Below are 12,079 nucleotides of genomic sequence, written 5' to 3' on the forward strand. Positions count from 1 at the left end.
CTCTGCCTTGGTCTCCACCACCATGGCTTTGTCTGGAAGGAAGTTGGACATCCTGAAGATGGCCAGTTGACCTGATCTAATTAGCATATTACCTAATTATTACTATAGATAGATTATTAGTATGGATAGATTATATAAGATAGGATTGCTTAAATGGGGAGGGAAGCCTTTTTCAGCAAGAGGAGATGCTCTTGGCAGACAAAAATACATAATCCCTATATCTGGACTGATAGCCAGCCATATACACTACACTGCCAAACCAGTTATCAAAATATTGAACCGCTTTCTTACACCTTACACCAAATAGCTGTTGCCCTTAAAACCCCTCCTCAGCCCCCACCTTAGGTTCTGCCTTCACAGTTCACCCAGATTAGGTTCTCATTGGTCGGTTTCTACGCCAGTCAGCATCAAAAGCTCTGCCTCCTAGACAGCCATTGGCTCCTCACAGTTCACCAAGATTTGGTTATGATTGGTGTGTTTCTATGCCAGTCAGTGTCTCTGGGCCTCTCTTGGGCCTGTTCTGCAGCTTTCCCAGCAGCTGTGGATAAGGCCCTGCCTCACTCTCCAGGCCTCTCTCTGGGCCTGATCCACAACCACCCCTCTCGCCCTGCCCACACCTTCACTGTCCTGCCTTCCCACCAGCCGAGAGCCCTGCTGTGATAGGAGCGTGTGGGCCATGGGGAAGGGACCAAATGGTCCTCCATGCACTTCCTGTGACTGGTCGTTCCTCTGGTCGTTTAGGTTGTGATGGCCCCTGGCCTTTTATTATGTAGATGTTCTTAATGGAAATTTTTTCAGCTGTTATTTATTTCAGTATTGGAATATGACCAAAAATGTTCTTAGTGTGTAATTTGGTATTCAACAGTATGCCAAATTTGTGTGTCATTATTATGATTCAGACAAGGTGTATCAATGCCAAATGATGATGAGAAAGAGTGTTCACTTTGCTCTCTCTTTCACATCCCTTCCCAGGAAACCATCAGAACCCTGAATGTCCTGATATTTCTAGATTCACAGACATACTCCAATGGCTGTTTAGTAATACTACAGGCTTAGTGCTAGAACCTGTGGCATCTTTAAGATAATAAAAATATTTGACATGAAAATAATGTTTATTGAGTTAGACAAGTACAAAATAAAGATTACCAATTAATTTAATGTCTATGAAAATGTATCATTTGTTTTCTTTTAATTTAGGATTTGTATGAATTACATCACACTTAAGAATAAATTGAAGGTCCAATATTTTCTCCCATTGTAAGAATTTCTCATTAAGTGTGATGGTTGCTAAGAAATCATAACCAGTCATAAAGTAAATAAGTTCCTCATTCACAAACCATTTGAAAAACAAAATTATAAAAATCAGTTTCAAATGTTAGTGAAAAGTCACTTTCATTATTGGATGTGGGAACACTCACATATATTTGATATAAGTGGGGGAAGATGTGATGGTTTTTAAAAGCTATGAATGTTCTTTAAATTTTTCTCCAAAGAACTAAAAGTATTGTGAGAAACTACCTGCTGCAAACACCAAATACTTTTCAGTTCTCAAATCTTCACATTTCTTAACACATAAAGTTTTAAAAGTTCATAAGAAATTTGTTGAAAACTGTTGAGAGATGATGGTAGCAATTCTCTTCTCTTCCTTATTATTTTTTAAATACTTTATTTAATTTTTCAATCCTCAACCCAGGGTATTTTTCCATTGATTTTTTTAAAGAGAGTGGAAGAGAGAGGGAAAGGCAGAGAGAAATATTGATGTGAGAGAAACACATTCATTGATTGGGTGCTGTAAGGAGCCACAAACAGGGCCCTGGCCAGGGAGAATCCTGCAACCTAGGCACATGCCCTTGACCTGAATCAAACAGTTCTTTGGTTCACAGGCTGACATTCTATTCACTGAGCCAAACTAGCTAGGGCTTATTCTTCTTTTCAGGAAGATGTTAAGAAATCATTACAGCCAATTATGAAGACTTCAGCTTGAGGAAAACTTCTGAAGAGATTGTTTTTGTTGTTGTTTTTTATTATATAGTAACATCACATGCCTGTTATATAACAGTCTATGTACATTTATAAGGAGAGTAGAAAATATTCTCTGAGAATAATCCACATTGTTCCTAAGAAAAACTTGAATTCCTCATTCTGCAGTCTTCTGTAAAAGTTGACCCCAGACCCACTTCCAAGAATTACATTGATTCTTCCAAGCTCCTCTGTTTTCTCTAAATAGTACAGAATAATTCCACCTTTACCCACATACCAACTAATTCTTTGGGAATTACTGGTAGGTCTGTCGCCATTCACCTCAGGGCAAATTGCTCTCAATTTTTCTCCTTATAGCCAGCTGGTTTATTAACTTGAATACCTGGAATCCTGACTTTAACAATCATCTGATTCGCCCTTTCCTGGGTTTAGGTTCATTAGAATTCCCTCTTTGATCTCTTTGGTCAGTATAGCTCAGTTGGTTGAGCATCATCCCAGGTACCAAAAGGTTGCTGATTCGATTTCTGGTCAGATCAAACCCCTGATGTTGGTTTGATCTCTGGTCTGGGTACCTATAGGAGACAATCAATAGATGTTTCTCTCTCACATCAATGTTTCTCTCTCCTTCTCGCTCTCTCTCTTCCCCCTCACTTCCTTTCTGTCTAAAATCAATTAAACATATTTTTTTAAAGTCTATCTTCTTCATAGGTCTCCTATCTTACTGCCTCATCTCAGTGAACTGGAGCTCCTATTTCTTTCCCATGGATGCTACATCTCCTTTAGGGAGGACTTGGTATGTCTTAATGGTCTCTGTGTGCCAGGACCTAGCAAGTGCCTTGTACCCAGAGGAGCTTATGTAATGTTTATTATTAAATTAATTAATAACTGGATTAAAGAGTGTGAATGGATATTGCAATGCTATGACTGATAGAAAGGTAAGTACTCAGTGAGTCTTAAGGGATAGGAAAGAATGTTTGGGGCTGGAAGTTGTGTTCAGGAAACAGATTAATTTTCCAAAGGAATGGCTTGGCAAGAAATGTGAGATTAATGAGGAAAAGAAAATATGCAATTTAGGTGACTGAGGTTACCTGACTCCTGATGCCCTGTCCTTTTAGCCAAATATGCCCTATCATACTTTTTGCCCTTGGCAGAAGCCTTTATTAGTAGAGATGATGATGGACCTGAGTCCCCTGTTGCTGTCTTCATGCTGGGTTTGGGTCTGAACCCACTGACCCTGGCTCAAAGGACAACAGGTACAGACTCCTCTTGGCCCAGCATTATGATGCCAATTCAAGTGTCCACAATGACACATACTGTGAAACCATGATGAGGAGATGAGGCCTAACTTCACTCTGCAAAGAAACCAGTAACAACATCAAGGTCATCTGTGAAGATGAGAAAGAAATGCCTTACAGAAAGAATTTCAGAATAAGCAGGTCTCCTTTTCAGGTCACTACTTAGAGGCATAAAGAGGGTTCCCCTGGCCTCCCTGCTGTTATAGAGCCACATCAGGGTCCAGAGACATCGTTGTTGCCTGTGAACATGGCTTGCCTGTCCCTTTGATGAGTCCTTTTACCATCCATAACTAGCAAGCCCCTGGTCCAGAGTTTGCTCTGCTCTCTGTTACTGGCATTTTCCCTACACATTACAAAACAGTGGTGACTACCCTCATTGCCAGGGGCGCAGAAAATGAGCTGCCTGAACCTTTTTACAATATGTTAATAAATAATTTTTTTTCTAAAATCAGTAAAAGAATCAAAGTCTTCTCATAAATTCTTGGCCTATTGATTTTCCCCCATTTTCTCTATTCAGCTGCCCCCAGAGAGGATGGCATGGAATACAAATGCCCTTTTCCCTGTCAGTTAATGCCTTCTCAGTCAATAGGGAGGTAGACTTTCCCTTCCTGTGAGTGGAAGGATGGATGTTAAATAAATCTTACAGCCGAAACCGGTTTGGCTCAGTGGATAGAGCGTCGGCCTGCAGACTGAAAGGTCCCAGGTTCGATTCCGGTCAAGGGCATGTACCTTGGTTGCGGGCACATCCCCAGTAGGGGTTGTGCAAGAGGCAGCTGATCGATGTTTCTCTATCATCGATGTTTCTAACTCTCTATCCCTCTCTCTTCCTCTCTGTGAAAAATCAATAAAATATATTTAAAAAAAAAATCTTACAGAGAGAACTAGGAAATTCCAGGGCTCATGGCTGCTAAGCAAAATTTTCAGGAGGGGCAAATTGTTCTGGCTGTCAAATAAGCCAATATTACTTTTACAAAAGTTAAACATTGAGGAATAGTGTTTAGAACTAAATACCAACAGATAAATTAAATTTCTATCTACCTACCTCTTATACTCTCTCTCTCTCTCTCTCTTTCTATCTAACACATAAATACACACACACACACACACACACATACACACACACACACTCCTGCATGAACACCAAAATGTATTCCTAGTATGCACCTCTTGTCTTAGGCAGGATGTAATTTTGAGTTGCTTTGACTAGACTGCTCCCAGGGTATTCTCCTGGTTATCCTATATAATAAAAGAGTAATATGCAAATTGACCATCACCCCAACACACAAGATGGCCACCTCCATGTGGTCAAAGATGGCTGCCCATGTGGACACAAGATGGCCATCACAAGATTGCAGGCAGGAGAGAACAGTTGGGAGGGACCAGGCCTGAGGAGGGGTGGTAGTTGGGGGGGGACCAGCCCTGCAGGAGAGGGCAGTTGGGAGCGACCAGGCATGTAGGGGAGGGGAGTTGGGGGCGGTGACCAGGACTGCAGGGGAGGGCAGTTGTGGGGACCAGGCCTACAGGAGAGGGCTGTTGGGGGGAACAGACCTGCAGGGGAGGGCAGTTGGGAGCGACCAGGACTGTAGGGGAGGGCAGTTGGGGGGTGACCAGGACTGCAGGGGAGGGCAGTTGTGGGGACCAGGCCTACAGGAGAGGGCTGTTGGGGGGAACAGACCTGCAGGGGAGGGCAGTTGGGGGGACCAGGCCTGAAGGGGAGGGCAGTTTAGGGGCAACCAGGCTGGCAAGGGAGGCAGTTAGAGGTTATTGGGCCAGCAGGGGAGGGAAGTTGGGGGCGACCAGGGCTGCAGGGGAGGACAGTTAGGGGTGACCAGGCCTGCAGGGGAGGGCAGTTAGGGGTGACCAGGCCTGCAGGGGAGAGCAGTTAGGGGCAATCAGGCCAGCAGGGGAGCAGTTAGGTGGTCAATTTGCATATTACTCTTTTATTATATAGGATAACCAGGATAATACCCTGGGAGCAGTCTAGTCAAAGCAGTCCAGTCAAGCTCTTTGAAGATAGTGATATGAAGATGGTGATAGTCGATCAGGCTGGCAGGCAGACGTGGTTAGGGGCAATCAGACAGGCAGGCAGGCAGGCGAGCAGTTGGGAGCCTGCAGTCCTGAATTGTGAGAGGTATGTCTAACTGCCTGTTTAGGCCTGATCGTACTAGGATCAGGCCTAAACGGGCAGTTGGACATCCCTCAAGGGGTCCCAGATTAGAGAGGGTGCAGTGCAGGCTGGGCTGAGGGACACCCCCCCGCTCCCGCCCCATACATGAATTATGTGCACCAGGACTCTAGTTTCATATAAAGCTTAAAAATTTGATTATTTTACATTATTTTCCTTGAAACTTTTACTTTATCATTGGATGTCAGGCAACCGTGAGAATTTATAGAAAGATTCCAAGCTTATTCCTTATTCTTCTTCTTCTAGATTTGTTTTCAAGAAAACACATACTTAGGTGAATAGACACTTCTTTATAAAATATACTAATCATTCACAGATTTAATGGTTAACTTCCCCTTACCTAATTTCTATGAATATTTTATTTATAAAGCAGTTGTTAACAAATTAAAGTTATGAACCACTGGTTTTGCTATCTTGTGAATATATGACTGTAGTGGTCACAGTATTCACAATGGTGCCCTCTGCAGCTGCCTACATTGCCCTGAAATGGCCCATAAGCCTTGCTTCTTCAATACCCAGGTTATAGATCAGTGTCCAGGTGCCACCTGCGAGAGCCCAGACTCACTGAAAGTATTTAAACTTATGCAGGAAGAAATGGAGAAGTAAATTACTGGTGTACACTCAGCACATGAATCTTTCTTCCTTGAGTTAACCTATTTCAAACTTGATATTACTGTCATTTCCTAAGAAAGTAGAAAGTTTGCCTTACTGTAAAATCTCAAAAATCCCTAAGGAAGTGAGAAAGGTCCAGATTTTGGCAGAATATTTGGACTCTTTTCTCAGGTTTTCCAACCAGTACCTTCACCCTGATATTATGCAAGACGACTTCCCTAGAGATCATTAACCTACTCCAGGCCTTGATAGGGAAGGCCAAAAGTATGGACCTTATTATATTGAGTGTTCCATAGCTGTGAAAACACATATCTTCTTCAAAAATCTGCTTAGAGTATTATCATTGCATTCTCTGCTCTGGTGTTAGGGCAAACTACTATTTCCTAGGAAATCACATGGCAATGGGATGGGGCTGCTTGCTGACCAGCAGCTGGGTAGCCAAGCCTAGCACTTTTTGCTCTGGGTCCCTTGTTCTCTCACAACCTAAAGCTGCTTAAAATGAAATGTCATGTGACAGGCAAGTCAGTCTGTATCTCAAGTGAATCATTTGAGGAATTGAAATCCTGGTCAACTTTGCAAAGAAAAGAAAACAAAACCCTCAAAATGCCCAAGCCCTTTGAAGATGGTGATATGCAAGGAAGAAAATTCCACTCAATGTGAAGAGGAAAATTTTCTGTAGGGAAACAGCATACATTCTAGTAGCTGAGATATTTCAACTTAAAAACAGCCTTCTAATTTGGAAGGAATACAGGTATTCTACACAGTAAGGGAGAGGGGCATAATAATATACACAACTTGGTGTAGTCATTCATTATTTTACCCAGATTGAAGGAATCAAAGGAAACCAAGAAAAATGGGAATTGCATAAGTGATCATTGCCTACAGTTACTGAGCACTTACCATGTACCTGCTATTATGATAAGCACTTAACATTGATTTTATCATTTATTCCTCATAACATCCCTAAGAGGTAGGTATTATTATACTCACTTACTAATGAGAAATAATGCTGAGAGATATTAAGTAATTTTCCCAAGATCATATAGTTAAAGTGGCAGAGCTAGTTCTTTGGGATCACCGTATCAAAAAACATTCTTATTGAGAATCAATGTGGTAGAGTGGAGGAAGCTTTTGGGACAAACTCTGACCCAAAAGCATGTGTTGGGGATCATTTTATTTTCTGTTGTAGCTATCTAGAGATACACCCATTGATGTCTACATTGGACTTCTGTTGGTAAATATTTGTTGATGTCTTGTTAAATTAGTTGGTTATTGTGGCTGAGGCTATGGGTTTGCTCTTGCATGAATAGTTTAGATCTTCTCTGTAGTCAGTTATCTTTCTAAATTATATCTTGGACACAAAGAAGCAGGATGAGAAAAAGTAGACAAAACCATGCAAAATCAGAAGTGTAACACTAGCCAAAACCAGTTTGGCTCAGTGGATAGAGCGTCGGCCTGTGGACTGAAAGGTCCCAAGTTCAATTCCAGTCAGGGGCATGTACCTTGGTTGCGGGCACATCTCCAGTAGGGGGTGTGCAGGAGGCAGCTGGTTGGTGATTCTCTCTCATCGATGTTTCTAACTTTCTATCCCTCTCTCTTCCTCTCTGTAAAAAATCAATAAAATATATTTTTAAAAAAAAGAAGTGTAAGACTAACCATCCAAGATTAAATTTGGGGAAAATAACCCAAACTACATTGTTGTTATGAAGCTATTACCCAAGTGCTAAGTATACTGTCAGAAGTTCTATCCATTAGTCTAAGGATGAGGAGTTAATCAGCATCATTTCTCCCTTTTACTCTTCTTCCCACAACTGTTCACTTCTCTCTCTTCCTAACTCCATATCTTAAATCTATAGCTGTAAGCACTGACATGTGACCTAGAGCCTTCTAGCCTTTTGTATACAACCAAAAGGTGGCTGTGACTATAGGAGATAGCATTTTAAATAATGAAGTTATATTTGAAACTGGTATGCAGGTCCTTCATCAGCCATTGCAGTCACCCAGACAGTGTGACCTGCCATCATGAAGCAGCATCTTTGAAAACAAAGGAAAGTAGTACCCATACACATCAAACCAGGACTTCAGCTACGATCAGCCTTCCGACTGCATATGTAGAAATGGGCCTGTGTGACCCTCAAAAAACTGTCCCTTTTGTTTTGGGTTGCCCACTTCCTGTTGAGTCAGAGATTAATTTTATTTGCTCTAGTACAGTGATTTTCAACGGGTATGCCACAATAATTTTTAAAACATGTAATACTTGACTATTTAGTCAGGAGCACTGACCTCTTTTCCCTTCGATTAATTGTCAAATTAAAAAATGACAACCAACACAATAGCTGCCTGGTGTGAATGAATCAAAATTATACCTATTTATTTTTTTCATTTTGTAAAATAATATATTTTTGCTGTGCTGTGGAATTTTAGTATTTAGTTTATGTGTGCAATGAGATGAAAAAGATTGAAAATCGCTGCTCTAATGAGTCAGCCCTGCCTCATTGCCATCCAGGGTCAAAGAGCTTCACAGTTCATTAGTTCATGGCAATCCCAGGAATCACGGTAAGATGGCAGCATCTAGCTAGTTGGTGTTGGTGAGAGATTCCCACTTCCACTCTTACCCTATTCCACCACTGATTAAACTCTGTTGCTAGAGAGAAGCAATTCTGAACATAAATGTCTTGCATATTCTGAATATTTAGGGAGTGAAAATAGAGAGGCAATAGAAGATGTAGAAAAAGCACTGATTTTAGAGCCAGATAGGTCTGGGTTCCTTCCTTTCCTTGGTCAGCAGAAGCAATGTTCTCACACTATATAGTAATGCTCTCTTTGTTGTGGCTCTGAAGGTTTTTGCTTAGTTTTTGTGTAGTTTTTAAACTCCATAAAACATATGTTTATTTTCCACTGCCAGAATGCCAACAACATGATTCTACAACTAGAGGAGACAGAAAACTAGCAATAGCTATTGACAAGATAGACATAGCATAAAGGATACATGTATGATAATGAAATACATCACCAAGGCCTAGTTTTTGGTTGTGCATAGAAACAGCAAGGAAAAAAGTCACAGTCCAAGTCGTGTTTTGTGGAGATTGTGCTGTTGACATATATATTTTAAATTTATTTTATCAGTCAATTCCACAAGCCTGGGAAACACCTTCATTCCCTATACCCATTTCATTTCATTTGTTCATTAGTTCCCTTGTTTTGTTTATTAGTTCACTCAACCAATATTTACTATCTTCAGAGCACTTTGGCTGGATACTCCTGTTTTTTACTTTGGTTTTTTTTTTATAGGATTAGCAATATTTCAAAAAAACCTTGATTTTAATACCATTAAAAGAATGCCAACTGGGTGAAAATGTGAAGGAATTAAGAAGTACAAATGGCCAGTTTTAAAAATAGCCAAGCCAGCATAGGGAATATATAGTCAATAGCATTGTAATAACGATGTATGTGTCATATGGGTGCTAGACTTATGGGGTGATCACTTTGTAAGGTATATAAATGTGTAAGCACTGTGTGGTACACCTGAAACTAATATAATATTATATGTCAACTGTAATTGAAACTTTTTTTAATTTAAAAAAGGAATAGACACATGAGAGGAAAGGCTAACCCTAAATGTTACTCTATTTTCCACACCTTCCTCAATTCCCAGATGTCAGGAATTAAAACCAGCTCATAAACTCTCATTGGCATATCCTGTCTATCCAAACTTTTGGGAATCAGAGTCTCCAGGGAACCAAACACTCTCCAAAGATTGCATGACTAGAGAATTTCCTCAAGAGATAGACAATTCCAATTTCATTTAGATCTGCCTTTTCTCCTGTTTCACACCGCTGACCATACAGGACACATATACCTGGACATCCAGCCCGTCAGTCTCTGCCCTGAGTCATTGTACTGGCTACAGTACCGTCTCTCTATCAGAGAAAAGCTCTTGCTTTCAGAGAAGATCATGTTTGCAAACGTTTTACTCTTTGGGAAGCTGATGAGAAAAGTTGTGAGCAGGGAAGTGGGAGGAAAGAGTGGACTATAGAGTTGAGGAAATATCAACTTGCCATTCTCAACACCTCTCTCTGATGCCCATTTGTTACCTTCCTTTCTCCTTCTCTTTGGTTTCTCTCCACGCACCTCCAAGGGAGTGATGGCTTTCCAGCCCTTCTATGGTGAGACCAGGAACGAACGATTCCTTAGGCAACATGTCGACCCTACGGTGACAGGTGGCAACAACTTGTACTGCAACATAATGATGCAAACCCGGGGGATGACTTGGCCTGGTTGCAAGAAATTGAACACCTTCATCCATGAAGACATCGGGACCATTAATAACATCTGCAGCACCCCCAATATCCAGTGCAAGAATCGCGAGATGAACTGCCATGCGGGTGTAGTAAGAGTCACAGAATGTGCACTTATAAGACGTCCCAAGGACCCCTTCTGCTCAGACAGGGTGATTATGGGAGGTGACCAGCCCCCCAAATGCAATTATCAGGCCATGGCCAGCACCAGGCCTGTGGTCATTGCCTGTGAGGGTAACCCCCCAGTGCCTGTGCACTTTGACAGAAGTGGTGATAGCGTGCCTGTGCACTTTGACAGAAGTGGTGATAGCGTGCCTGTGCACTTTGACAGGAGTGGTTATATCATACATGATGAGCTTTAAATTATTCCTTGAATAGCAATGTGTAGTGCATTTGAGCTATCTCAGGCTCTGTCTCCTCTGCTTATGTCTACTTTTTTTTCTCTATATAATCCATTCAGTCAAACACCTATAAACCTATAATGGGACTGGGCTTTTCTATAATAAAATTTTCAATAAACTCTTCCGTTTCCTTTTATAATACTGGTCAGCTTAACACTCTCAGATCCTATTCTCTGGAATTTAGTCATTGTATTGATGATATAGCATTTCAAGTATTTTAAGATGCTTCCATCTCAGTTATCTCATTTTAATACCATGCACCCTGTGATGCTGATGTTGCTACATATAGGAGCCCAAAATTAGAAGACTTGCTGAAGACCAAGAAGTTAGTGGAAAAGCTGAAGCAAAAAAAATCCATTAACACTGGCTACTAGTCCAGGACTTTTTCTACTTCATCACAAGGACTGTTTTGAAAGTAACTGCTTTTTGGTATTCCCAGCAGTCAGCTGTTATGGGAAGCATTAAAAATGTGGAAACACGAACTGGCAAAATGAGAGCTCTGTATAATTTGGCAACCTTGTTATGTTTGGGTCTAATAAGATTAAGAAATGATACAAGGAACTTTTGTTTTTTCTTCCCAAACTTCTGAATCATGGTAGCAAGCAGGAGTATTAACAATGCACTAGATCATTAAGACTCACTCATTCTTCCTGACTGGGAAAGCTTTTTCACATTTGCCGTGTAATAAAGAACTCAAATACAAATCTGTGAAGATAGTGCTATGGTTCTTATGTGGAGATTTTTTTTCTTCTTTTAATTATTTTCGAGTTTATAAACATGCACCAACACTTTACTACCCTCAAAAACTGGTCAATGACAGAAACCTCTTGGATCAATGACCACAACACAGAAACATTTGTGTCATTTACTATTGACAATTCTTACACCCCTCCCTTCTCCTTTTGAATATTTTGAAACAAATTTGGGATCAGAGATGTATGACGAAGCTCTTGCCTTCTTTGTCAAATATTATTTGAGCATAATGGCTTGTGTCAATTTCTGGGTTCTCTGTTCTGTTCCACTGGTCTATATGTCTGTTCTTGTGCCAGTACCAGGCAGTTTTGAGAACAGTAGCTTTGTGGTATAGCTTGATAGCTGTTATTGTGATCCTTCAAACTTTTCTTTTTCTTTTTTTTTAAAATATATTTTATTGATTTTTTACAGAGAGGAAGGGAGAGAGAGTTAGAAACATCGATGAGAGAGAAACATCGATCAGCTGCCTCTTGCACACCCCCTACTGGGGATGTGCCCGCAACCAAGGTACATGCCCTTGACTGGAATCGAACCTGGGACCCTTGAGTCCGCAGG

The 12,079-nt window shown here is 40.9% G+C and overlaps 1 protein-coding gene across 1 annotated transcript; it reads left to right on the forward strand.

The window, feature by feature from the left end:
- Positions 1–10,216: 10,216 nt before the first annotated feature.
- LOC307097667 (ribonuclease 4-like) lies at positions 10,217–10,732 on the forward strand (the record flags this gene model as incomplete). Its single annotated transcript, XM_079767733.1, has 1 exon — positions 10,217–10,732. The coding sequence occupies one exon, from the start codon at positions 10,217–10,219 to the stop codon at positions 10,730–10,732; it is 516 nt and encodes a 171-aa protein (XP_079623859.1).
- Positions 10,733–12,079: the final 1,347 nt, after the last annotated feature.

The sequence above is a fragment of the Cnephaeus nilssonii genome (assembly GCF_951640355.1).
Source record: "Cnephaeus nilssonii genome assembly, chromosome: 4".
NCBI lineage: Eukaryota > Metazoa > Chordata > Mammalia > Chiroptera > Vespertilionidae > Cnephaeus > Cnephaeus nilssonii.